This window comes from Nyctibius grandis, chromosome 11 (genome assembly GCF_013368605.1).
Source record: "Nyctibius grandis isolate bNycGra1 chromosome 11, bNycGra1.pri, whole genome shotgun sequence".
NCBI lineage: Eukaryota > Metazoa > Chordata > Aves > Nyctibiiformes > Nyctibiidae > Nyctibius > Nyctibius grandis.
Window position 1 is genome coordinate 2,028,525 of NC_090668.1, and position 26,019 is coordinate 2,054,543.

General features: G+C 64.9%; 3 protein-coding genes across 4 annotated transcripts in view; 1 reads left to right on the forward strand and 2 right to left on the reverse strand.

Annotated features, from left to right (window-relative positions):
- The window catches only part of SP7 (Sp7 transcription factor), a 166,544-nt gene extending 162,419 nt beyond the window's left edge, over positions 1–4,125 (forward strand). The window contains exons 4-6 of the mRNA XM_068410703.1: positions 1,508–1,565; positions 2,708–2,809; positions 3,293–4,125. Of these exons, the coding sequence (XP_068266804.1) occupies positions 1,508–1,565; positions 2,708–2,809; positions 3,293–4,125 (993 nt within the window). The remainder of the gene's footprint in view (positions 1–1,507; positions 1,566–2,707; positions 2,810–3,292) is intronic.
- Positions 4,126–7,520: 3,395 nt separating this feature from the next.
- On the reverse strand, positions 7,521–10,114 carry PFDN5 (prefoldin subunit 5). 2 transcript variants are annotated; one of them, XM_068410579.1, is made up of 6 exons: positions 10,034–10,114; positions 9,017–9,086; positions 8,286–8,317; positions 8,103–8,177; positions 7,879–7,984; positions 7,521–7,785 (listed from the first exon to the last, which is right to left on the reverse strand). In XM_068410579.1, the coding sequence occupies exons 1-6, from the start codon at positions 10,103–10,105 to the stop codon at positions 7,706–7,708; spliced, it is 435 nt and encodes a 144-aa protein (XP_068266680.1). In that variant the 5' UTR covers positions 10,106–10,114; the 3' UTR covers positions 7,521–7,705. The 2 variants fall into 2 exon arrangements, with proteins under 2 accessions (XP_068266680.1, XP_068266679.1); XM_068410578.1 differs by having other exon boundaries at positions 9,017–9,119.
- A 603-nt stretch (positions 10,115–10,717) lies between these two features.
- ESPL1 (extra spindle pole bodies like 1, separase) lies at positions 10,718–25,685 on the reverse strand. The gene is made up of 30 exons (XM_068410704.1): positions 25,641–25,685; positions 24,402–25,514; positions 24,087–24,191; positions 23,764–23,884; positions 23,407–23,543; positions 22,571–22,764; positions 22,074–22,316; positions 21,713–21,857; positions 21,362–21,506; positions 21,125–21,312; positions 20,882–21,016; positions 20,674–20,793; positions 20,351–20,522; positions 19,178–19,306; positions 18,401–18,557; positions 17,994–18,103; positions 16,542–17,671; positions 16,107–16,467; positions 15,815–15,976; positions 14,718–14,931; positions 14,399–14,583; positions 13,304–13,431; positions 13,101–13,223; positions 12,296–12,451; positions 12,037–12,207; positions 11,675–11,779; positions 11,450–11,562; positions 11,278–11,361; positions 11,020–11,184; positions 10,718–10,919 (listed from the first exon to the last, which is right to left on the reverse strand). The coding sequence occupies exons 1-30, from the start codon at positions 25,683–25,685 to the stop codon at positions 10,718–10,720; spliced, it is 6,558 nt and encodes a 2,185-aa protein (XP_068266805.1).
- Between the last annotated feature and the right edge of the window lie 334 nt (positions 25,686–26,019).

Genomic DNA, 26,019 nt, shown 5'->3' on the forward strand with positions numbered 1-26,019 from the left:
CCAGGGCCCCCCCAAACCCCCCACCTGTGCAGGACCCCGAGTGCTGGTGGGCAGAGCTGGGGGGGGTCTCGGGGTTGGGGGGGTCCCTGGGAGGGGACCCGGCACTCCCCGACACCCCGGGGGGGGGCATTTGGGCTCTGGGTGCCCCAAGCATTTGGGGTGGGGGGGAGGGTGAGGCAGGGTCCTCCGGGGGGGGGGCACTGGGCAGCTTTGGGGTGCACTGGGCAACCTGGGGGGCCACTGGGTATCTCTGGGGGGGCACTGGGCACGTTTGGGGGGCCACTGGGCAGCTTGGGGGGGGCATTAGCCATGTTTGGGGGGGGCACTGGGCAGCTTTGGGGTGCACTGGGCACGTTTGGGGGGGCTCCGGGACCCTTTGGGGGGGCATTAGCCATGTTTGGGGGGGGCACTGGGCAGCTTTGAGGTGCACTGGGCAACCTGGAGGGCCACTGGGCAGGTCTGGGGGGGGCACTGGGCACCCCAGGAGGTGGGTTACAGCCACTTTTGGGGTGAACGAAGCACCCTGGGGGGGGGGGGCAAGGACTTTTGGGGGGCTCCGGGCCCCCCAGGAGGGGGGTACAGGCAGTTTTGGGGGGCTCGGAGCCCCCTGCACCGGGGGGGGGTCCCTCCGTGATCCCTGTGCCCCCCCGTCTCCACCCTCCGCGGGGTCCCGGCCACCCTTCAGCCCCTCGCACCCCCCCCCGGTGTCTCACCCCCCCCCCCAGCCCCTCGGCCCCCCCCCCGGGGTCCTGGCCCTCCCCAGCCCCTCGCCCCCCCACCCTGGGGTCTCACCCCCCCCCAGCCCCCCTGTGCCCCCCGTCTCCACCCTCCGCGGGGTCCCGGCCCCCCCCCAGCCCCTCACTCCCCCCTCCCCGGTATCCCACCCCCCCCCCCAACCCCTCGCCCCCCTTCCCCGGTGTCCCACCCCCCCACACAGCCCCCCTGTTCCCCCTCTCGGTATCCCACCCCCCCCCAGCTCCCCCCCCCGGGGCCGGGCCCCGCGGAGCCCCCGCCCCCTCGGGCCGGGCGGGCGGCGGAAGCTGCGGAGGCGCCGCCGCGCCGGGGCCTGTGAGCGCCGGGGGCGGGGGGGGGGGACACGTTTGGGGCCGCCCCTCCCGGCCCCGGGGATGCTCGGGGGGGGGTCCCTGCGCACCCCCAAACCCCCCCAATGTGGGGTCCCACCCCCCTCCCCAGCCAAGATGGCCCCGGCCGCCGCCCGCCCCCCCCGCCCCGTGCCCACCGGGACCCCCCCCCGGGATCGATCCAACCCCCCCCCCGGTGCTGCAGGACCCCGCCGGGGTGGGGGGGGGGGTCGGCCATCGGTAAAGCGGGGAGGGCACCCCGGGATGGGGGGGGATGCGCAGGGGCTGGGGGGGGTGCAGCCCCCCCATTCCTGGGGGTGGGGGGCAGCTGGGGGGGGGCAGATTCATGGGGTGGGGGCCAAGTGCCCCCCCCCCAGTTGTGGGAATGTGACCGGTTGTGTCTGTGTGTGTGTGTCCCCCCCCAGATCTCAGGGGCTGCGTCTGGAGCAGCAGCGGGATCCCCCGACACCCCCAGGAGCCCAGGTACTGCGGGGGGGGGGGGGGGGAAACGGGGGGTGCCGAGGGGTTGGGGGGGGCACGAAGGGATTTGGGGGGGCACAGAGAGATTTGGGGGGCACGAAGGGATTTGGGGTCCCACAGAGGGATTTGGGGGGGGGCACGAAGGGATTGGGGGTGGCACAAAGGGATTTGGGGGGCCACAAAGGGATTGGGGGGGCACAAAGGGATTTGGGGTCACACAGAGGGATTTAGGGGCAGTACAAGGGGATTTGGGGTGGCACAGAGGGATTGGGGGGGCACGAAGGGATTTGGGGTGGCACGAAAGGATTTGGGGTCACACAGGGATTGGGGGGGCACGAAGGGAGTTGGGGTCACACAGAGGGAGTGGGGGGGCACGAAGGGATTTGGGGTGGTACAAGGGGATTAGGGGTGGCACGAAGGGATTTGGGGTCACACAGAGGGATTGGGGGGGCACGAAGGGAGTTGGGGTCACACAGAAGGAGTGGGGGGGCACAAAGGGATTTGGGGTGGCACAAAGGGATTGGGGGGGCACGAAGGGATTTGGGGTCACACAGAGGGATTTAGGAGCAGCACAAGGGGATTTTGGGGGGGCACAAGGGGATTGGGGGGGAAAGGGGATTTTGGGGTGGCACAGAGGGATTTTGGCAGGGCATATAGGGATTTGGGGGGATACGAAAGGATTTGGGGGGGCCACAGAGGGATTGGGGGTGGCACAGAGGGATTTTGGTGGGAGACAAAGGGATTTGGGGTCACACAAAGGGATTTGGGGGCAGCACAGAGGGATTTTGGGTGGCACAGAGGAATTGGGGGGGCACAAGGGGATTTCAGGGGGCACGAGGGGATTTGGGGTGGAACAGAGGGATTGGGGAGGCCCAGAGGGATTTTGGGGGGGCACAGAGGGATATGGGGCAGCATAAGGGGATTTGGGGTGGCATGAAGGGACCTTGGGGGGGGCACAAAGGGATCTGCCCCGCCAGCAACGCTCCAGCGTGGCCCTGGGGCAACACGAAACGAGATGCAAATGATCCAGAGGAATTGGGGATGGGTTCAGGAGCCTGAGGGGGAGGGTCTCGGGGTGTAGGGGGGGTCCCCAGGTCGGTGGGGGGTGCTCAGGGCTCCCCGCTGTCCCCCCACCCCCACCCCAGGACCCCGGGATCCCCCGGCCGCCCCCATGGAGCAGGAGGAGCCCTGCGTGGTGGAGCTGCACGACTCGGATGAGGGGGACATGGTGCGGAGGGTCTATATCGGTGAGGAGCGGGGGAGGGTGGGCTGGGGAGGGGGGGGACCCATCCCTGGGTGGGGAGGGACCCATCCTGGGTGGGGACACCCATCCCTGGGTGAGAGGGGACCCAATCCTGGAGGGGGGGACCCCTCCCTGGGAGGGGGGGACCCATCCCTGGGTGGGGAGGGGACCCATGCTGGAGGAGGGGACCCCTCCCTGGGGGGGCAAGGGACCCATCCTGGGGGGGACCCATCCCTGGGTGGGGACAACCCATCCCTGGGTGGGGAGGACACCCATCCCTGGGTGGGAGAGGACCCAATATGGAGGGGGGGGGACCAATCCCTGGGGGGGGAGGGACCCATCTCTGGGTGGGGGGATGCATCCCTGGGTGGGAGGGGACCCAGCCTGGGGGGAGACACTCATCCCTGGGTGGGGGGACCCAGCCTGGGGGGGGATGCCTGAGCCCAGGGGGGTGCCAGCCCCCTCCCCAGCCTCTCCCCTCCCGCAGCCGACGACGGCATCGTGAGCGACTGCGAGGACGAGGTGCTGCCCCACGAGATCATCCAGACCGTCATCCCCCACAGCCCCCTGGCCCCCAAACCCAAAAAACGTGGCGGGCAGCCCAGCTCCTCCGCCGCGACCTCGGCCGGAGTTTACGGCGAGGAAGAGGAAGGAGGGGAAAGCATCGGGGGCGGTGGGCGCCACCGGGGTGGGCGTCAGCGGCCGTTTATCTGTAACGAGTGCGGGAAGAGTTTCAGCCACTGGTCGAAGCTGCTGCGGCACCAGCGGACTCACACCGGGGAGCGGCCGAGCACGTGCGGGGAGTGCGGCAAAAGCTTCAGCCAAAACTCCCACCTGGTTCAGCACCGGCGGACGCACACCGGGGAGAAACCGTACCGGTGCGGGGACTGCGGGAAGAGCTTCAGTTGGAGCTCGAACCTCATCCAGCATCAACGGATCCACACCGGGGAGAAACCCTACAGCTGCGGGCAGTGCGGGAAGAGCTTCACGCAGAGCAAGAACCTCATCAAGCACCAACGTACCCACTCGGGCGCGCGGCCCCACCGGTGCGGGCAGTGCGGGAGGGGCTTCGCCCAGAGCACCAACCTGCTCAAGCACCAGCGGGTTCACGCGGCGGCGGCAGCGGCGGCACCGCGGGGCCAAGGGGCGGCGTGCCCCGAGTGCGGGCAGAGCTGCGGGGACGGCGGCGAGCTGGAGCGGCACCGGGCGCAGGCTCACGGGCACGAGCCCTACATCTGCGTGGAGTGCGGGGAGAGCTTCGCCCGCAGCGCCACGCTCAACCGGCACAAGCGCGTACACAAGCCCCTCTTCGTGCGCTGAGGGGGGGGGGACACGAGGGGGGACACAGGGACGGCGCTGCGGGCAGGGGGACGAGGGGACAGCGCGCCAAGGGACGCACGGACGCTGCTGCGGGCAGGGGGACGGGGTGACACCGTGCCAAGGGACACATGGGCTGAGCTGCAGGCACGGGCACAAAGTGACACTAAGCTGGGGGACAAGGTGACACCAGGCCAGGGGACACACGGACTGTGCTGCAGGCAGGGGGATGAGGGGACAGCGCTGTGGGCAGGGGGATGAGGTGACACCGTGCCAAGGGACACACGGACTGTGCTGCAGGCAGGGGGACGAGGGGACAGCGTGCCAAGGGATGCACAGACTCTGCTGCGGGCACAGGAACAAGGTGACACTACGCTGGGGGACGAGGTGACAAGGTGACACCACGCCAGGGGACACACGGACTCTGCTGCAGGCAGGGGGATGAGGTGATGCCACGCCAAGGGATGCACAGACCGTGCTGGGGGCAGGGGGACGAGGTGACACCAAGGCGGGGGACAAGGTGACACCGTGCCAGGGGACACAGACCATGCTGTAGGCAGGGGGACATGGGGACAGCGTGCCAAGGGGGACACGGACTCTGCTGCAGGCACGGGGACAAGGTGACACTAAGCTGGGGGACAAGGTGACGCTGCGCCAAGGGACGCGTGGACCGTGCTGGGGGTAGGGGGACGAGGGGACACCAAGGTGGGGGACAAGGTGACACCACGCCAGGGGACACACGGACTGCGCTGCAGGCAGGGGGACGAGGTGACGCCACGCCAAGGGATGCATGGACTGTGCTGCGGGCAGGGTGATGAGGTGACACCAAGGTGGGGGACAAGGTGACACCACGCCAGGGGACACGGACCATGCTGTAGGCAGGGGGACACGGGGACAGCGTGCCAAGGGGGACACGGACTCTGCTGCAGGCACGGGGACAAGGTGACACCATGCCAGGGGACACACAGACTGTGCTGCAGGCAGGGGGATGAGGTGACACTGCCAAGGGACACAGGGACAGCGCCGCGGGCATGGGGACAAGGTGACACCACGCCAGGGGACACAAGGACTGCGCTGCGGGCAGGGGAACGAGGGGACACCGTGCCAAGGGACACAGGGACTGAGCTGCGGGCACGGGGACAAGGTGACACTAAGCTGGGGGATGAGGTGACAAGGTGACACCACGCCAGGGGACACATGGACTCTGCTGCAGGCAGGGGAATGAGGTGACGCTGCTGTGCCAAGGGATGCACAGACCGTGCTGGGGGCAGGGGGCCGAGGTGACACCAAGGTGGGGGACAGATAGACTGCACTGCAGGCAGGGGGACGAGGTGACACCGTGCCAAGGGACGCACAGACTGCACTGCAGGCAGGGTGATGAGGTGACAGTGTGCCAAGGGGCACACAGACTGAGCTGCAGGCACAGGGACAAGGTGACACCACACCAGGGGACAGACAGACTCTGCTGTGGGCAGGAGAATGAGGTGACACTAAGGTGGGGGACAAGGTGACAGCACGCCAGGGGACACATGGACTGCGCTGCAGGCAGGGGGACAAGGTGACACCGAGCTGGGGGACACAGGGATGGTGCTGCAGGCATAGGGACGAGGTGACACTACACCAGGGGACACACGGACTCTGCTGCGGGCATGGGGACAAGGTGACACTGAGCTGGGGGACGAGGTGACTGAGCTGAGGGACACAGGGACTGCACTGTGGGCAGGGGGACGAGGTGACTGAGCTGGGGAACACAGGGACTGTGCTGCAGGCACGAGGACATGGTGACACCATGCCAGGGGACACACAGACTGTGCTGCAGGCAGGGTGATGAGGTGACAGTGTGCCAAGGGGCACACAGACTGAGCTGCGGGCACAGGGACAAGGTGACACCACACCAGGGGACACACGGACTCTGCTGTGGGCAGGAGAATGAGGTGACACTAAGCTGGGGGACAAGGTGACAGCACGCCAGCGGACACACAGACTGCGCTGCAGGCAGGGGGACAAGGTGACACCGAGCTGGGGGACAAAGTGATGCCATGCCACGGGATGCACGGACCGTGCTGGGGGCAGAGGGACGAGGTGACACCGAGGTGGGGGACACATGGAGATGAGGTGACACCACACCAGGGGACACACAGACTGAGCTGCAGGCAGGGGGACGAGGTGACACCGAGCTGGGGGACACAGGGATGGCGCTGCAGGCATAGGGACGAGGTGACACTACACCAGGGGACACACGGACTCTGCTGCAGGCATGGGGACAAGGTGACACTAAGCTGGGGGACGAGGTGACTGAGCTGAGGGACACAGGGACTGTGCTGCAGGCACGAGGACATGGTGACACCATCCCAGGGGACACACAGACTGTGCTGTGGGCAGGGGGACGAGGTGACACCATGCCAAGGGACACAGGGACTGCGCTGCAGGCAAGGGGACGAGGTGACACTAAGCTGGGGGATGAGGTGACTGAGCTGAGGGACACAGGGACAGCACTGCAGGCAGGGGGACGAGGTGACACCATCCCAGGGGACACAGAGACTGTGGTGTGGGCAGAGGGATGTGGTGACACCATCCCAGGGGACACAGAGACTGTGGTGTGGGCAGAGGGATGTGGTGACATCGAGCTGGGGGACACACAGACTGCACTGTGGGCAGGAGGTGACAGCAAGCTGGGGGACAGACTGCGCTGCAGGCAGGGGGACAAGGTGACACCACACCAAGGGACACGGACTGTGCTGTGGGCAGGGGGACGAGGCGACACCATGCCAAGGGACACAGGGATGGTGCTGCAGGCATGGGGACAAGGTGACACTACGCCAGGGGACACACGGACCGTGCTGCAGGCAGGGGGACAAGCTGACGTTGTGCCAAGGGACACAGGGACGGCGCTGCAGGGAGGGGGACGAGGTGACACCAAGGTGGGGGACACAGACTGCACCGTGGGCACGAGGTGACGCTAAGCTGGGGGACAGACTGCGCTGCAGGCAGGGGGACAAGGTGCCACCACGCCAGGGGACACAGAGACTGTGCTGTGGGCAGGGGGACAAGGTGCCACCACGCCACACCAGCCCCCATTGCACTTTGTGTGGCCCCTGAGGGACACGGGCTGGACCTTGGTGACCCCCCGTAGGGGTTGGACCCTATAGATGTACATAGCGAGGGGACAGGGCTGGGGGGGGGGGGGACGACACATGGGGGACAGGGTGCCACCAGGCAGCCCCCCCGCGCCGGGGGAGCGCAGCACGGCTGGACGGGGAATAAAGTTCTTCTGGGTGGGGGAATGTGGGTTTATTTTGTCTGGGGGGGGGGTTAAAAAGCCCCAGGGGGTGTTGGGGGGGGTGGGCAGGGGGATTCCCAGGATAAATGTCCCCAAATGTCCCCAAGAGCCCCCCAGCTTCGAGAAGTCCCTCGTTTATTCCGCGCTGCGGCAGGGAGATAAAAAAGAGGAGGGGGGGGGTGTCCTGGTGCTGCTGGGGGGGGCAAAAGCCCCTGGAGAAGGGGGATGGGGACAGCTAGGATTAAGGGGGGGGGGGGGGGCTGTGCGTGCCCCCCCGCCGGCGCTGGCGTGCGAGGCCGAAGGCTACGCCTTGGTGGTGGCACCTTGCGCCGCTCCCAGCGTCGTGAGCTGCTGGATCTTCTGGCTCATCATTTCCACTACGGCTGCGGGGAGAGAAATGGGGGGGCCAGGGGGGTGTCAGGGAGGGGGGGGGGCTGCTGGTCCCCCCAAGAAGGGGGAGGGAGGGGGGCGCTTACCCTGCTTCATGGCGTGTTTCTCCTGCAGCGCCGGTTGGATCTTCTCCATCTGCTTGGTGAGGAAATCGATTTTGCGCTTGAAAAAGTCGCGGGCGTCGTCTGCTGTCTGGGAGAGAGGAATTGGGGGGGGGTAAATAAGGGGGGGGGGCACAAATATGGGGAGCAGCCCCCCAGGGAAGGCACCGAGCACCCCCAAACCCCACGGTGTGTCCCCCCTTCGTCACCTTCTCCACGTAGTAGCCGGTGCCGACGTCAACGAGGACGCGCTCGACGTCCGAGAGCTTCCCGGGGACGTACATCTGGGGGGGGGGTGTCAGGGAAAGTGGGGGGGTGACACGGGGTGGGGGGGGGTCAGGGGGTGCCGGGGGTGGCAGTTTGACACCAGTTTGGGGAGCGGGAAAGGATACGGAGCTGGTGAGCGGCACCAGCAGGTCCTTCCCTGTGAGAAAGGAAAAGGGGGGTGTGAGGGGAGACCCAGGGGCTGCAGCTCAACATCTGGGCAGGGGGGTGGAACATCTGGGGCCCCTCCTGCAGCCCCTGTCACCGCCCCCCCCACCCCAGCCAGGCATGAGGGGCCAGAGCGTGGGCCAAAAGAGGGGACATGGGGGGTGGCGGTGGTTTGGTGCATCAGTGAGGGTTGGGGGGAGGGGGGAAGGAGGGGGGAAGGAGGGGGGAAGGAGGGGGGAAGGAGGGGGGAAGGAGGGGGAAGGAGGGGGGAAGGAGGGGGGAAGGAGGGGGGAAGGAGGGGGGAAGGAGGGGGGAAGGAGGGGGGGAAGGAGGGGGGAAGGAGGGGGGAAGGAGGGGGGAAGGAGGGGGGGAAGGAGGGGGGGAAGGAGGGGGGGAAGGAGGGGGGGAAGGAGGGGGGAGCCAGGCTGGAGGGGAGGAAGGAAGGAGAGAGGTTGGGGAGGAGGAAGGAAGGAGAGAGGGTAGGGGGGAGGAAGGAAAGAAGGAGAGAGGTTGAAGGGAGGAAGGAAGGAAGGAGAGAAAGTGGGGGGGAAGAAGGAAAGAGAGAGGGTAGGGGGGAGGAAGGAGCAGTTTTGGGGAGCAGCCAGGGCTGGCAAGGGCAGGGAGGAGGGGACCAGCCTGGGGGGTCGGTAGAGCCCCCCCAGACCCAGCCGGGGGGATGGACCCCACTCGCCTTCGTTGCTCTTGTTGAGCACGTTGAGACAGTCCTTGGCCTCCACGTACTTGGTCTGCACCACCTTGAGCTGTGCGATGGAGGAGGAGAGGAACTCCACCTCCTGGGGGGGGGCTGTCAGCGGGGGGGGCCTGGGGCTGGGGGGGGTGAAGGGGGGGCCCCCCAGGGCTGGGGGGGTGAAGGGGGGGGGCTCCAGGGCTCAGGGGGGTGAGAGCGGGGGGTCCCAGGGCTGGGGGAGGCAAGGGGGGGGGGGTGTCCCAGAGCCCAGGGGTGTCCCCAAGCCCCAGTGACACGGGGCTGGGGCACCCCCCGCCCAGTCAGTTCCAGCCTTGTCACCCCCCCAGTCCAGCCACCCAGTTCCTATCCCAGTATTCCTCATCGCCCAGTCTGACCCAGTAACCTCCCCCAGTTCCTCCAGCCCAGTCTGGCCCCACACATCCCCTCCAGGCTTCACAGCCCAGTCTGGTCCAGGACATCCCCCCTCCCCAGCCCAATCTGGCCCAGTACATTGCCCCCCCCAGCCCAATCTGGCCCAGTACATTGCCCCCCCCAGCCCAATCTGGCCCAGTACATTGCCCCCCCCCAGCCCAATCTGGCCCAGTACATCCCCCCTTCCCAGCCCAGTCTGGTCCAGTACATCCCCCCTCCCCAGCCCAGTCTGGTCCAGTACATCCCCCCTCCCCAGCCCAGTCTGGTCCAGTACATTGCCCCCCCCAGCCCAATCTGGCCCAGTACATTGCCCCTCCAGCCTCCCCAGCCCAGTCTGGCCCAGTGCATCCCACCCCCCCAGCCTAGTCTGGCCCCACACATCCCCCCTCCAGCCTCCCCAGCCCAGTCTGGCCCAGTACATCCCCTCCCCGTCCCCCTCACCCCAGCCAGGCCCCATAACTCACCCCCCAGCCCCACACACCCCCGCCCCCCCACCCCCTTCCCCAGCCCCACACAGCCCCATACGGCCGGCCCCAGCCCCATAGAGCCCCCCCAGCCCCACACATCCCCCCCCCGGCCCGGCCCCACCTGGTCCAGCTGCCCCTTGAGCAGCTCCAGCTGCGGCAGCGTCAGTTCCCCCACATTCACCGTCTGCGCCATCTTGGGGCCGCCCGCGACGCTCTGGCCCCGCCCGCGCCTCCCCCCGCTCCGCCGCACCGCGCCCCCTGGCGGCCGGAGGCCGGCAGCGCCCCGGGAAGGGCCGGGGGGGGCAGCACCCCCCCAAATCCGGGGTGCAGCCCCCATAATCCTGGGTCCAGCCCCCTTGCATGGCCCAAATACCCCCCCATGGAAAAGGGTGTCCCCCCCACCCCATGGAAGGGGCATCCCAGGTGCCCCCCCAGGGACAGAGGTTGCCCAGCAGCACCCCCCAAACTTGTTGGGACTCTTAGGGACCCCCCCCAACCCCAAAAATCAAGGGTGGGGGGGGCAGCAGCAAAGGCTGGGGGGCTTTGGGGCACCTCCAGCAGCAGAGGAGGAAGGCAGGAGCCTCAGGGAGCTTCCCAGGGTGGGGGGGGGAGTCCAGCCCCAGGGGGCAGGGAGGGGGGCAGGAGGGATATTAGGGGGGGAACAAGTCCAAATTCAGATAATTTATTGTCACAGAACACACAAATAAAACCACTTTTGTTAAAATAAACCAGAGCAGTTGCAAACAGACCCCCCCCTACCCTGTGAGTCCCCACTGTCACCCCACAGGGACCCCCCCCCAAGCCCTCACTGCAGGCACACAGGCAGCCCGTAGACCACGGGGGCCGCCCCGATGAGGTATTTGAGTTTGGGGGCTTGGCGCGCCTGGGTGACGTAGGAGAGGAGGGGGGCACCCGAGCCCCCCCTCAGCCAGCCCTGCAGCAGCGCCTGGGCGTAGCGGTCGAGGTCCCGGTCCGTCACATCCCACAGATTCCCCAGGACGAAGGGGCTGGAAGGAAGGAAGGTGTCAGGCCCGCTCCCCACCCCAAAACCCCATCCCCATGCATGAAAAGCCCCCCTCCACTTGCAGAGACCCCCCCTTAACTCACCAGCCGGCCATGATGTACTTGAGGACGATACCGGAACCTTCCAGGCTGCCCCGGACGGCGAGGGCGGCGCTGCTGCAGCCGAAGAGCAGGGCGACGGCGCGGCAGTTCAGCCGGGAGATGGTCTGTCCGTCCAGGAAACGGGCGCCCGCTCCGTGCCCCGCGTAGCTACGGATGAGAAACCCCCCCGGGGTGAGCCCCAGCTGCCCTCGTACCCCCCCAACCCTGGGGTGTCCCCAAGCAGCCCCCCATGATGCTCACATGTAGAGGTCATGCTCCAGGAGAGCTGCCTGCATCTGCTCTGGGCTCGGGACGGCTCCTGTCACCCCCCTCCAGCCGGGCTCGCTGTGGGAAAGCTGGTGAGAAGGGGTGGGGGGCACAGACGCCCCCCCCCCCCAGCCCCTACAGCCCCCCCCCCGAGATCTCCACCCACCTCTCAAACCAGCCTCGAAATCGCTCCTCGGTGCCCAGGAGGTTGCTGTGAGGGTTGAGGACGTAGAAAGTGCTGCTGGGGTTCACGCCGCGGCTCAGCACGGACCCTGCCTGCTGTGTCGGAGGAGAGGGGGGGGGAGATGAGTGAGACCCAGGGTTTGGGGAGGGTATCCCAAACCCCAGGGCTGGGGTACACACAGGGTGTCCCCCCCACCCATCCTCTCACCTTCTGCACCAGGGAGTAGCTGAGGAGGAAGCGCAGGGAAGGGAGCCTGGTCACGGGCACAGCCTTGAGGCACTCCATGCTCTCCCAGGGCAGCTTCTGCAGGTGCTGGGAGGAAGAGGAGGAGAAGGGTGAAGGAGGAGGAGAAGGGTGAAGGAGGAGGAGAAGGGTGAAGGAGGAGGAGAAGGGTGAAGCAGGAGGAGAAGGGTGAAGGAGGAGGAGAAGGGTGAAGGAGGAGGAGAAGGGTGAAGCAGGAGGAGAAGGGTGAAGCAGGAGGAGAAGGGTGAAGCAGGAGGAGAAGGGTGAAGCAGGAGGAGAAGGGTGAAGCAGGAGGAGAAGGGTGAAGCAGGAGGAGAAGGTCTCACCTTATCCAGCACCAGGACGAGGGAGCCGGTGGTCTGCTCGGCGCAGGCTCTCTGCTTCTCCACCGCCTCCTCCAAGAGGAGCTGAGCCTTGCGGGGCTGCGCCGGGCAGAGGCCGAAGGCCAGGGCTTGCACGTCGTGGGGGGTGAGGAGGGGAGCAGCGTTCAGCACCACCTGAGAGGAGGAGGAGGAGGAGGAGGAAGGGGTGAATGTCTGCAAAGCAGGTGCTCAGCTCCCTGAAATCCTGCCCCGGCCCAGGCACCTTGAGCAGGGTGGGATCCGAGTCCCTCCAGCCGCAGCAGCGGAGTTGGGGGTGCAAGTGGGCGGCTTCCTCTGCCAGAGCGGGCTGGGGGGCGGTGGGGATGAGGGCCCCCCTCCAGCAGCCCAGAACCTGCATCTCCAGGGTCTCGATGATGCTCTGCAAGAGATCGGAGAGTCACTGGGGGGGTTTGGACCCAGAATCTGAATCACTGAGGTTGGAAGAGCCCTCTGGGCTCATCGAGTCCAACCATGGCCCTGACACCACCATGGCAACTAGACCAGGGCACTAAGTGCCATGGCCAGTCTTGTCTTAAACCCCTCCAGAGATGGTGACTCCACCACCTCCCTTGGCAGCCCCTTCCAGTGTCTAATGACCCTTGCTGAGAAGAAATGCTTCCTCATGTCCAACCTGACCCTCCCCTGGTGAGGTTGGTGTGGCCCAAGTGTCAGACCCGGCCCTTGTTCTTGTTGAACCTCACGCCGTTGGTCTCGGCCCATCTACCCAACCTGTCCAGACCCCTGTGCAGACCCTTCCTACCCTCCAGCAGATCCCCACTCCCACCCAGCTCGGGGTCAGCTGCACATTCACTAAGGGTGCACTCAAATACCTACGTCTGGATCATCTATAAAGATATTGAACAGCACCAACCCCAGAACTGAGCCCTGGGGAACACCGCTGGTGACCGCCACCAGTTGGACTTGGCCCCATTCCCCACCACTCTCTGGGCTCGGCCATCCAGCCAGACCCCCCCAATCCTCTCCAAACTGTGCCCCATGGTGGGGTGCAGGGTGGTTTCCCCCCCAACCTTCATCCTGCGGTCCAGCTCGGAGCGGCGCAGCCACCACTCTTGCTTGTCCGTGCAGCCGTTGGCTTCCTGCTGCTCCTTCTGGATGGCATCGAAGTCGCTCAGCACCGAGCGCAGCGGGGCCTGGGGGAGGAAAGGAGCCGTGATGTGACCCCCCCCAAACACAGCTGGGCTGCCCCCCCGCCTCCCAGCCATGCCCTCACCTTGTCGAGGGCGGTGGGGATGCGGATGGTCACGGGAGGGTTGTCCTTCTCCAGCCGTGTCAGCAGCAGCGTGTCCCCTACGGAGCCAGGCTGGATGCTGGCGAGGGTCAACACGCACACGGTCACCCCTGAAATCATCAAACCACAGAACTGGTTTGGTTGGGAGGGACCTTTAGGATCATGGAGTCCCACCATAACCCAGCACTGCCAAGGCCACCACTAACCCATGGCCCTCAGCACCACATCTACACGGCTTTTAAATCCCCCCAGGGATAGGGACTCCACCACTGCCCTGGGCAGCCTGTTCCAACGCTTGACAACCCTTTGGGGGAAGAAATTGTCCCTGATCTCCAACCTAAACCTCCCCTGGGGCAACTTGAGGCTGTTTCCTCTCATCCTGTTGCTTGTTACCTGGGAGAAGAGACCGACCCCCCCTCGCTACACCCTCCTCTCAGGCAGTTGGAGAGAGCGAGAAGGTCTCCCCTCAGCCTCCTTTTCTCCACACTAAACACCCCCAGGTCCCTCAGCCGCGCCTCACAAGTTCTCCAGACCCTTCTCCTTGTGCTCCAGACCCTTCACTACCTTCGCTGCCCTTCTCTGGACTCACTCCAGCACCTCAAGGTCGGTCTTGGGGCCCAAAACTGCACCCAGGATTCGAGGTGTGGCCTCACCAGTGCCGAGTCCAGGGGGACGATCCCTGCCCTGGTCCTGCTGGCCACACTAGTGCTGATACAAGCCAGGATGCTGGTGGCCTTCTTGGCCACCTGGGCACGCTGCTGGCTCATATCCAGCTGCCATCAACCAACACCCCCAGGTCCTTTCCCACCAGGCACTTTCCAGCCACTCTTCCCCCAGCCTGTAGCGGTGCGGGGGGTTGTTGTGTCCCAAGTGCAGGACCCGACACTTGCCCTTGGTGACCCTCACACCGTTGGCCTCAGCCCATTGATCCAGCCTGTCCAGATCCCTCTGCAGAGCCTTCCTATCCTCAAGAAAGTCACACCCAGACCTTAGGGACAGCTCCAAGGGCACCATTCATCCCTCAGCACCCTCCTGAGCTATGAGCTGCCCGGTCCCTGTGCTCACATCAGCCCTTACCCTTGGGGATCTGCTGCAGCTGCATCCCGAAGCTGGCAGGTTCCTCAGCCCCCAGCCCTGTGGAGCTGAACATGAAGAGTCTCTGGAGCTCGGTGAGGTGGTGGCTGCGCTGGGCAGCGCTCCCTTCCTCCAAGGAGAGCCCACGGAGCTGCTCAGCCACGTCCCCCGCTGACTTCTTCTCTTTGCTGGGGAGGGAAAGGCGGTCACGGGGGAATAACCACCCCAAAATCCCCTTTGCTAGGGGGCTCAGGTGGTGTTGGATGATGCCCTTCTCCAGGGTGCTCTGGGGATGAAAGGAGGGGAAGAGCAAGGGACTCACTGGATCTTCCTGTGGGTGATGTCGAGCAGTTGATGGCGAGCGGTGACGGAGACCGACTCGGAGAGCAGGTACGCGGTGGAGAGGGGGTCCTGGTTGCCCATGGCCAGAGCCAGGAGCTGGCAGAGCTGCCTGTAGAGTGCACCGGGAGGGCAGTGGTTGATGCAGTTGAAAGCGTCTTTCAGGAGCTTGAGGAGCATGTCCAGCGAGGAGACATCTGGAAGGGACAAAACAGCAAAACCCCGGGGCAGGATCAGCCACCGAGCCCCCAGGACCAGCCACCAAGCAGCAGCGAGGGGAGGTGGAGCAGAGGGAACAGATGTGGTGTCCCCAGCACAGCCATCAACTCCCAGTCCAAGACCAGCATCCTGCGTGCTGGCAGCTCGCAGAGGGGCCTCATGTTACCCTCCCAGCAGGGCGAGGGAGGGGATTCTGCCCCTCTGCTCCGCTCTCCTGAGACCCCCCCTGCAGTGCTGTGTCCAGCTCTGGGGCCCCCAACACAAGGACACGGAGCTGTTGGAGCGAGTCCAGAGGAGGCCACGGAGATGCTCAGAGGGCTGGAGCCCCTCTGCTCTGGAGACAGGCTGAGAGAGCTGGGGCTGTTCAGCCTGGAGAAGAGAAGGCTCCGGGGAGACCTTCTAGCACCTTCCAGCACCTGAAGGGGCTACAGGAAAGCGGAAGAGGGACTTTTGACAAGGGCATGGAGTGATGGGACGAGGGGGAACGGTTTTAAAGTGAAAGAGGGGAGATTGAGATGAGATATTGGGAAGAAATTCTTTGCTGTGAGGGTGGTGAAACCCTGGCCCAGGTTGCCCAGAGCAGCTGTGGCTGCCCCCTCCCTGGCAGTGTTCAAGGCCAGGTTGGATGGGGCTGGGAGCAACCTGGGCTGGTGGAAGGTGTCCCTGCCCGTGGTGGGGGGTTGGAACTGGATGGGCTTTAAGGTCCCTTCCCACCCAAACCAGTCTGTGATTCTGTGAAACAGACAGAAATCAAAACTCCTTCCTTCCCAGCACCAGGGAGCAGCGCCCCCCTCCTCCTCCTCAGCTGCTTTGCCCTCTCCCCCCACAGCTCCCCAGCACCCCACCGTGCCCAGTGCTCACCACCAGCCGTGGGCAGGGCAGAGGAGAGGGTCCCCTCCGGGTGCCGGGGGTCCACACTGCCCGTCCGCCGCGCTGCCAGGACGTCTTCACTGGCCTCTTGCTGCAGGAGCTCGTGCCCCCCGTCTGTGCCCTCCTGCCCGCGCCGAGGCGGCCGCCTCCTGCCTGCGGGGAGGGACAGAGGGACAGGTCCCCAGGACTGGTGGCAGCAGTGGGGACAACCTGATGCCACTGCTATGGGGAACACGAGGGCAAGACTCCCCCCCCCCCCAATCCCTGGGGCAGCCCAGCTCACCTGGGGCTCCCTCCTCCTCCTCAGAGACCCTCAAAACCTCGAAGCTGATCTCAAGCTCTTCCTCCACCTTCTCCTCTTCCTCAATGACCCTCAGAAGCTCCCGTTCCTCCTCCGCTCTCTTGCCGGGAGCCCTGCGAGTCGCCCGCTCCTTCTTCTCCTCCGCAGCCCCGGCTCGGCGGGCGCCCGGCCGCCCTCTCCGGGTCTGGGCACAGCTGCCCTTGCTGCCAGACCCCACGGAGCTCATCTGGGCCCCCGCGGATTTTTGGGGCAGAGCTTTGCGTGCGCAGGACGTCTTGCGGGTGGCCGCGGGGGTCAGCCCTGCTTTGGGCTCCTCCAGGTCGCTGTCATCGCTGAATGTCACCTGAAAACAGAGGGACAGGGGTCAGGGCTGGCGCTGGGCACACCGGGTCACCCCTCACCTCCCTCCCCGCTCACCTTTAGGCGAGACTTGACTCTCCCCAAGGCTTTGGGCGCTCGCAGGAGCCGGGATTTGCGGGCCGGCGGCGAGGAATCGCTGAAGATGGTGAAGGGAGTCCTGGGGTTGGGGGCTGTGCGCGCCTTGGCGGGGGGACAGGCCTTCTGGTGCGGGGTGCAGGGCACCATCACCGGCCGGATGACGATGGGGGGCACGTCGTTGTCCGAGTCACCCAGAGCAAAGACGTCGTCGGTGGTGGGCACAGCCAGGGGCTTCGCTCTCTGGGTCTTCTTCACCCTGGGCTTGGGCACGGCGGGGGCCAACGCCAGCTTGGGTTTGCGTCTTTGGGGTCGAGCTTGGTCCATTTTGAGGGTCCGGGGTGCAGCCACCACGTCGGGCTCTGCCTGAGGCAGTGTGGGCACCTGCCAGGTCCAAGAGCGGGCAAAGACGCCATCCACGGAGTCACCACGCTTGCAGGCCAGGTGGCAAATGCTAGCCATGGCTTTGGCGAGCAGCAGGCTGGCCCTGGAGACCTCCAGGTTGGGCAGATGGGGTCTGCAGGACGCTAGGAAGGTCAACCCCGTCTCCACCTCCTCCTGCAGCTCCTCCGCCAGCCGGGGACTAGCCAGGCTCTGAAGGGCCAACGTGGCGTAGCCAGTGGCCACCAGATCGTTCAGCAGCTCCAGCGCAGGTGGGTTCTGGCCCACGGAGCCGCCCCACAGCTTGTCTCGCAGCACGGCGGCGAAGCGGGCGGCCACGGCGGCGCAGCGCGGCAGCACGGCGCGGGTCAGAGCCAGCCCCTCGGCCGTGCCACCCGCTGCCAGCTCGCTCCGGGCACAGGAGAGGAGCCAGCGCAGGCAGAGGGCTGAGAGGGCCAGGTCGGAGCAGAGGCAGCACGGGCAGGCTGCCGGGTGGGCGAGGAAGGCCGGTTTCTTCCTCCTATACGGCTTCAGCTCCGGTGAGGCGGTGAGAGCATCGGCCTTCTGCAGCCCACTCACCGTAGCCACAAACTCCAGCGTGGGGCCCTTCAGGAAACCCTCCTCTTCCCTGAGGGTCTCGGAGATGGGGTCCTGTGGCCTCTTGCCCTTGAGTTTGCCCTTCCTGGGAAGGATCTTGCTCTGGCCCTTCTGCTTCTTGCTGGCTTCAAACTCTGCGGGCAGAGGGGAGGGTTATCTCTGTGTCCTCCCCCAGTAGCCCAAGGAGGGGTGTGGGAAGCCAGACCCAAGGCTTCTGCTCCCCCGGCTACACCTTTATTGGCTGGAGGAGTCACTTGATGAGCCAAAACACGGCTCAGAGTCACCCCCCCACCTCTGCACCCTCCTGGGGGACGGGGATCGGCTGCTCCAGCAGCATCTGCACGAGGCAGATCTTTCCCCCCCGGCCCAAAGCGGGTGGCAAGAGGGGTCGTCCCTGGCACGGGGCTCACCTCAGCCCCCCCATTCCCCTTGTCTGAGCCTGGAGCAGGGACTCACCGGTGTCAGACTCCAGGAGGAAGAGGGCTTGCTGGAGGTCGAGGTGGCTCAGCTCCAGCTCGCTCTGCTGCAGCTCCAGCTGGGCCTTCAGCACCAGGAAGGACGTACACCTTGGGGGGGGGAGGAAAAAAACAGCCCTCAGAGCCCCCCTGCTACAGCATCGCTCCCTCTCCGGGGCCACGGGGGAGGCAGGCAGTGAGGGAGCAGCTCATGTCCGACCCTGAGAGCTGAATTCATGTGATAACACACCCCAGAGCAGCTGCTTGCTCCAGACCAAGCTGAGAAGGTGCCAAACCCTCCCACACCAGTCCCCCACCCAAGGGACGCAGACACCAATGTCCCCTGTGGCCACAGGGAACATCCCTAAACCAAGCCCCCCGCCCCTCCTCTCTCCACGGGAAACTCACCACCGGATGGCTTGCAGTTTCATGGCCACCTTGACGGCCTCCAAGCAGAAAGCTTTGGCTTTACACACCAACTCCAACCTGCTGAGGAGAGCCACGAGGTGCTCCGAGCAGGCCAGCAGGTCGGCCAGCACTTGCCACTTCAGCAGCAGGTTGTCCCCTGCGAGAGAGGACAGGAAGGTGACAGGAGCTGCTCCTCCCAGAGAGGCAAAGAGCCCGACTTTTTCCAGAGGAGAGGTTGGGTTTTGGTCCACCAGCTCACAGAATCCCAGAATCACTGAGGTTGGAAGAGCCCTCTGGGCTCATCGAGTCCAACCATGGCCCTGACACCACCATGGCAACTAGACCAGGGCACTAAGTGCCATGTCCAGTCTTGTCTTAAACCCCTCCAGAGATGGTGACTCCACCACCTCCCTGGGCAGCCCCTTCCAATGGCTAATGACCCTTGCTGAGAAGAAATGCTTCCTCATGTCCAACCTGACCCTCCCCTGGCCAGGCTTGAGGCTCTGTCCTCTTGCCCTGTCGCTGGTTGCCTGGGAGAAGAGGCCGACTCCCACCCCGCTCCAACCTCCCTTCAGGTAGTTGTAGGCTGCACTAAGGTCACCTCTGAGCCTCCTCTTCTCCAGGCTAAACCCCCCCAGCTCCCTCAGCCATTCCTCAGAGGTCAGACCCTCCAGACCCTTCCCCACCTTGGTCGCCCTCCTCTGCACTCACTCCAACCCCCAACATCTCTCTTGCAGTGCGGGGCCCAGCACTGCACTCAGGATTCACACAGCTCACCATAATCCACAAACTGGACGTCAGACACCGCTGTCTGACAGCCCAGCACGCTGCTGCCCATCACCAGAAGGACGATGCTGCGGAAAAGCTTCTGAGCTTCAACCAGAGCCGTCTTGGGCGTCTTCCACCCTGTGCGAGGGCGATCGTGGGTATCAGCACCAACCCAAACCCTCCCCAGCCCCAGCACAGAGCGACGCCCTCAAATTCCCTCTCCTCACCCCAAATAGGCTCGTTTGGAGAAACCCAGAGGTCAAACAGAATCACAGAATGGTCAGGGTTGGAAGGGACCTCTGGAGATCATCTAGTCCAACCCCCCCGCTAACTTGATATTATTTGGACACTTAAATACGTATCCCGTTGAAGGAAACAGATGGAGAAACTACCAGCACTTCTTGTATGAGCACAAGTTGGGGACAGACCTGTTGGAGAGCAGCGGAGGGGAAAGGGACCTGGGGGTCCTGGTGGACAGTGGGATGACCATGGGCCAGCAGTGTGCCCTTGTGGCCAAGAAGGCCAATGGCATCCTGGGGTGTGGTTAGTAGGTCAAGAGAGGTTCTGTTCCCCCTCTACTCTGCCCTGGTGAGGCCACATCTGGAGTATTGTGTCCAGTTCTGGGCCCCTCAGTTCAAGAAGGACAGGGAACTGCTAGAGAGAGTCCAGCACAGAGCCATGAAGATGATTAAGGGGGTGGAAGATCTCCCTTCTGAGGAGAGGCTGAGGGAGCTGGGTCTCTTTAGCTGGGAGAAGAGGAGACTGAGGGGTGACCTCATTAATGTTTATAAATATGTCAAGGGCAAGTGTCACGAGGATGGAGCCAGGCTCTTCTCAGTGACATCCCTTGACAGGACAAGGGGCAACTGGTGCAAGCTGGAACACAGGAGGTTCCACATAAACATGAGGAAAAACTTCTTTGCAGTGAGGGGGACTGAACCCTGGCACAGGCTGCCCAGAGAGGGTGGGGAGTCTCCTTCTCTGGAGACATTCAAACCCCACCTGGACGTGACCCTGTGTGACATGATCCAGGTAATCCTGCTCCAGGGGGGTTGGACTGGATGATCTTTCGAGGTCCCTTCCAATCCCTAACGTTCTGTGATTCCTCAAGAAGAATTCCCCATGCCCCCTGTCAGCCTGATGCTCACCGGGAGGGTTTTAAACATCCCCCTGACAACTCACCTTGCACGAAGATCCGCTGCCGGAGCTCCAGCGAGAGGCAGGCAGGGGGGAGGTTCAAGTAGACAGCCACCAGCTGAAAGACGTGAGCTCGCAGCAGGTACCAGACCTTGGTGACTTTTTGAAGAGCCGGGTGCTGGAGCACCTCTAGCAACAAGGTGAGACCCTCTTCAATCTACAGAGGGAGAAAGAGAGTCACCATCTGTGGGCCAGGGTGTCTCCGTGTTCAAGGTGGAGCGAGAGGTAGCCAGATGGAGCTGCTGCAGTCTCCTCTCGCCCTCTTGACGCTACTTCTGAGGCGGAAAAAGGGTTTTTAGGAGCTTTACCTGGTGGTTGGCACAGCAGAAGTGGCTGCGGAGCAGGAGGCAGGTTTGCTGCAGCAGCAGGTAGGAATTGTCGCCGCTGTCGGCTTGCTGCAGGCAGGACTCTGTCTCCTCCAGGAAAAGCTGGAAACCAAAGCGCCAGCGTGAGGGCTGCGGCCTCGGGGATGGGCCGAGCTCGCCCCAGGGCCCCTTCCCTCGCTGCCAGCCTTACCTGGGCGTAGCTGGGACACTCCAGCTGCAGGAGCAGCTTGGTGACGTGGCACAGGGCACCGGCCTCGCCCAGGCTGTCCCCGAGTGCGCCGCACAGGGCTCGGACCAGGAGGTAGCTCTCCATGGCTTGCAAGGGCTGGGATGAGGAAAACCCCCATGGTTACACTCAGAGGCCACCTCAGATGGACTCTGTGTGCCTGGGGGGAAGTTGCCATCCCACCGGTCACCTCCCCAGCGGCGTTACCTTGGCCATCAGCTTGTAGAGAGCTGCCAGGAGGTGCAGGGAGGCTACAGTCTGCTCGGGGCTGCGCACGTCCGGGACGCCCGGCGTCGCCAGGAGCTGCTTCCACGAGGCGAAGGCGTCGTCCAGGCTTTTAGATAGAGCTGAGGGCACACGGAGGGTCTGAGACACCCCAACCCAAAGCCAGGCGGCTCCCAAAAAGCCTCCTGACGAAGGGCCCAAACCCGCCAGCGTCCTCACCGGTCTCGGTGGCCAGGTTGAAGGAGATGCCGTCGTACAGGGACCTGTCCTCCAGCAGCCTGCCTTCGTAGTTGAGGTCGTTGGGTTCAAATTCATCCAGTTTCTTCAGCCCCTGAGCTTTGGCCCTCTGGTCCCTCTCTATGCTCTGCAGTGGGGGGAGAAGACAGCGGTGATGCACCTTAAGAGACACCATGGGGTTTCCAGTGGGGTCTGGGTGGCTTTTGGTGGCCTCAGTGCAGAGCTGCGTCGCCAGCAAGGCTGAGGAGGGCACCCGACACGAGCCTCGTGGCATTTCCAGATCCAGGCCCGTTTCGGCGTCCCACAGCCCCGCTCTGCCACTCCCCCACCCACCTTCTCCACCTTGGACTCCAGGGTGCAGATGTAAAGCCAGAGCAGAGCCTGCGCCCGGTCATCGAGGAGCCGGGCCCGGTTCTGGGCGCTCCCGGGCACCAACTCCAGCAGCCGCAAGGCTTCACGGACCGAGTCCAGGGAGGAGCTGTGGGAGAGAGGGATTAGAAACAGCCTTTTGCCCCCAAAACCCCCGGAGCGTTTTAAAAGGAGGGACAGACACACCCCAGGACCCCAAACAGAGCAAAGAGCCAGAGCAATAACACTCCAGCTCCTTAAAACTCCCCCTGAGGACCCTCAAATACTCCTTGGGGACTTTCAGGGGACACACGGAGGTGACCCCAGCGTGCTGGCATCCACCCACCAGTCCGTCTGCTGGGCGTAGCTGTGGTAGCACAAGACCTGGGCCAGCTCTATCAAGCCCACGGCTCGCTCGTGCAGGCGACCGCTCTCCTCCGAGCAGATCTCCAGCAGGTCGCAGAGGACGTTGTAACGTTCCTGCCCCGTGTCGGCTCGCACGGTCTTGTAGGCCTTCAGCTCCGCGAAGAGGACGGTCACCAAGGTGTCTGTGTCCAGGTTGTGGCCCTCCAAGCCTTCTTTTAGGGTCCTGGGGGGGAAAGGGGAGCTGTAGGGGGGGGGGTCTGTGCAGAGCGTGGTGGAGCCAGACCCGTCTCGTAAGGAGAAATCATAGAATCCTTTAGGTTGGAAAAGACCTTTAAGATCATCAAGTCCAACCCTATGCCCCTATTAAGAAAGGGTTCCCCCCTTTTTTGTAAGGAATTAACGAGCTTTAATGAGCTTGGGAACCACAGCTCTCCAGACATCCACCCCCCCCACGCCAGGCAGCCTTCCAGATCTTACCGTAACCGTAACTCCTCGGTCCCCTCTTTAGCAGCGTCCGTTTTGACTCTGACCCAGAGGGAGATGGGCTCCGCCAGCAGCTCCCCGATGCGGCCCCGCAGCGCGGCCAGCCACCGCACCACGCACGCCAGGGCCCTCTCCAGCCACCCCAGCTTGCGGCAGCTTTCCACCTGCAGCCTGAAGCACTTGTGCAGCTGCAGGGAGAGCACAGAGAACCGCCTTCAGCAAACCCCCTGCTCCCGTGTCCCACGCCGCAGCCCCCTTCCCCTCCTGGGCGAAGGGAAGGCCTCAGAGGAGGGAATTGGGGTTGTTCCAGGAGCAAAAGCTGGTCCCATCCTCTCCTCTGCTCCCCTGGCAGCAGGATCAAGCTGGTGAAGGGTCTGGAGGGTCTGACCTGCGAGGAACGGCTGAGGGAGCTGGGGGGGTTTAGCCTGGAGAAGAGGAGGCTCCGAGGTGACCTTAGTGCAGTCTACAACTACCTGAAGGGAGGGTGTAGCAGGGTGGGAGTCAGCCTCTTCTCCCAGGCAACCAGCGATAGGACAAGAGGACACAGCCTCAAGCTTGGCCAGGGGAGGGTCAGGTTGGACATTGGGAAGCATTTCTTCTCAGCAAGGGTCATTAGCCATTGGAAGGGGCTGCCCAGGGAGGTGGTGGAGTCACCATCTCTGGAGGGGTTTAAGACAAGACTGGACATGGCACTCAGTGCCCTGGTCTAGTTGCCATGGTGGTGTCAGGGCCATGGTTGGACTCGATGAGCCCAGAGGGCTCTTCCAACCTCAGTGATTCTGTGATCAGACCATTCAGTTCAGCCCCAGAAGCAGCAGACGAGCACTTACCTTCTCCGGGGGTATCTCTGGACACGCGTAGGCATCTGCTGTCTGCAGCCTCTCGCAGAGGAGCTCGCAGATGGAGTCGGCCTCCTCGTAAAGGCTCTGGTTGTAGAAGATGTAGGCCAGCTTGAAGGTGCACGACGCTGCCACAAGCAAAACCCAAATATTAGAGACGTGATGGGGAGAGAACAGCCCCTCTTCTCCTTGTCCAGCCAGGGACTGTCACCCTCTGCCACGGCCCTGCCAGCCACGTGCTCTGCGTGGCAGAGAACCCCCCTCGTTGTCCCACAGAGCTCTGTGACCGTGTTCGGCCCGAGCTGGAGCCGAGGAGCCGGGTTTGGTCCCACCCATTGTGGCACTGACCGGTGATATCGAGGTACTTGGCTCGCTCGCTCTCAGGGAGCCCCTCCAGCGCCTCCAGCATCCACGTCACGCTTCTCCTGCAGCTCGCTGTCAGCCGCTCCAGACCTGGCCAGCCCTCCACCTCCAACAGCTGTGGGGAAAAGAGGCAGAGGGTGGCTGGCAAGAGGCCACCAGGGACCCACAGCCTGCCTGGAACCTCCCCAGGGCAGCTCGAGCAGCCCCTTCCAACCCCACCCAACCTCCTCTGGAAGGAGAAGCTGCCCAGAACCGTGAGGGTCTCACCCACTCCCAGCGCCAGGGACTGTCCCCTCCGCTGCTGGTACCTGGGAGCACTGGAAGGCGTCGTAGGCCACGCTGGCAAAGAGCTGGAGGCTGCAGTAGAGCAGCTGCTTCACCATGACCTGCTGCTTGACACCGTCAGGAGGAACCTGCGGAGGGGAGGGAAGGAGAAAAGCAGCGTTCATGGGGCCTGGCAGCACTGGGTGCTGCTGCTCAGGATGGGGACACCAGAGGGACACTCTGCTGATGGATTAAGGGGAGCATCAAGCCCGGAGCGGGGTTACAAACCACCCCAGCTGCTCACAGAGGCTCCAATTGACCACGCTCCGTGGTCACCCCACTCCCAGCCCCAGCCTTACCCTCTCCAGCAGCCGCCGGAGGACGTGGCAGTGCCCCTCGGTGAAGGCACAGAGGCCCAGCACGTCGTCCCGGCCGAAGGGCTGCTGCTTGCTCCTCTTCACGTACTCGCCGAGGGAGGAGACGACCAACTGGCAGCTCTCAGCCAGCACCCTGAGGAACCGCTCCGAGGCCTCCGCCGCCGCGCCGAGAGCCACTGCAGCCTGGGATAAGGGTGGCCCCGCAAGGCCAGCACCCTTGGCCAGCACCCGGCTCAGCTGGACCCCGGCCTCCAGGAGGGACAGGGGGTCACGGAAGGATTTTGCGGAGCCGCCGGCGGTCCCCAGGAAGCCCCTCACGTCCTTTACGGCCTCCTCAGCCTCCCTGTACCAGCCGCTCTTGCAGAGGTGCCGGCACCGCTCCAGGGTGAGCTCGAAGAAGCAGAGGGATTGCTGGAGGCCGGGGGGCTTCGGCGCCTCCTTTCGCAGAGCCGCCAGCAAACAGTCCCCGAGCTGCCGGCCCAGGAAAGCCGGGGACGGCGCCCGCTGCGCTTCGTACAAGGCGGCGGCGGCCGCTGCCTGCTGCGCCGTCTGCGAGGTGAAGAAGGGGGGCTGCAGCGGCGGCAAGGCCGCTCCGTCCTCCTCCAGCAGCAGGAGGAAGCGGAGGGCTCGCAGGCGGACTAAGAGGACGGCTCTGCCCTCCTCCTGAGGCCGGTCAGGCTTGGCCAGGGCGTCCGCTCCTCTCCAGAGGACGCTGAAGGTGCTGTAGGTGACGGCCGTGAAGTCCTTGGAAGTAACGTGGCCGGGGCGGTAGGTCAGGAGCCGGGCACGGAGGAGGTCGGCCACCCTCCAGCAAGCATCGCCCACGCCCTGGCCGGCCGCGTTCCTCAGCAGGTGGTAGAGGATCTTCTCCAGGTAGAGGGGAGCGGGTTGTGGCATGGCGGTGAGGTAGCCATGGCACGCTGCCTCGGCCACGGCCACCAGGCTGGTGGCATGTGCTGGGCAGGAGGCGCCGGGCTCGGCCATCCGCTCGACGCAAGCCCGCAGGACCCTGTCGCACACTTGGCTTTGGTTTTTCTGCTGCCAGGAGGGCTGGCTGGCACCGGGGGCATCGCCCAGGGGGCTCGAGAGGCATTCCTGGGGAGGGAGGGGGGTGTCAGACCCCCCCCCGGCACCCAGCCCAGGGCCCGCCGGGGGGAGGGTGCCCCCCCCACCCTGTGGTGCCAGTAGCAGAGCCCCCCCCCACCCCAGTCCCCAGCTCACCCGCAGCTCCTTGAGCAGATCGGAGACGCCCTCCCAGGTGCCCATCGCGGGGGCGAAATCAGCTCCTTGGAGGTGCTTCATGTGGGGCACCAGGATGGCAGCTTGGGGGGGATGACAGGGACAGGGGTGGGACCCCCACAGCTCCCAGCCCCCCCCTCTGGGCTCACAGCCCCCCCCGGTGCTTGCAGGCAACTCTCAGCTCCCCCTCCCCAGCCCCCCCCGGCCCCATTCCTCAGCCCCCGAAGGCCACACAGCCCCCCTGGCCACACAGCCCCCCCGGCCCCCCTAGGGTATACAGCCCCCCCGGGCCACACATGCCCCCCCAGCCCCACAAGGCCATACAGCCCCCCCTGGCCACACAGCCCCTCCAGGCCCCACT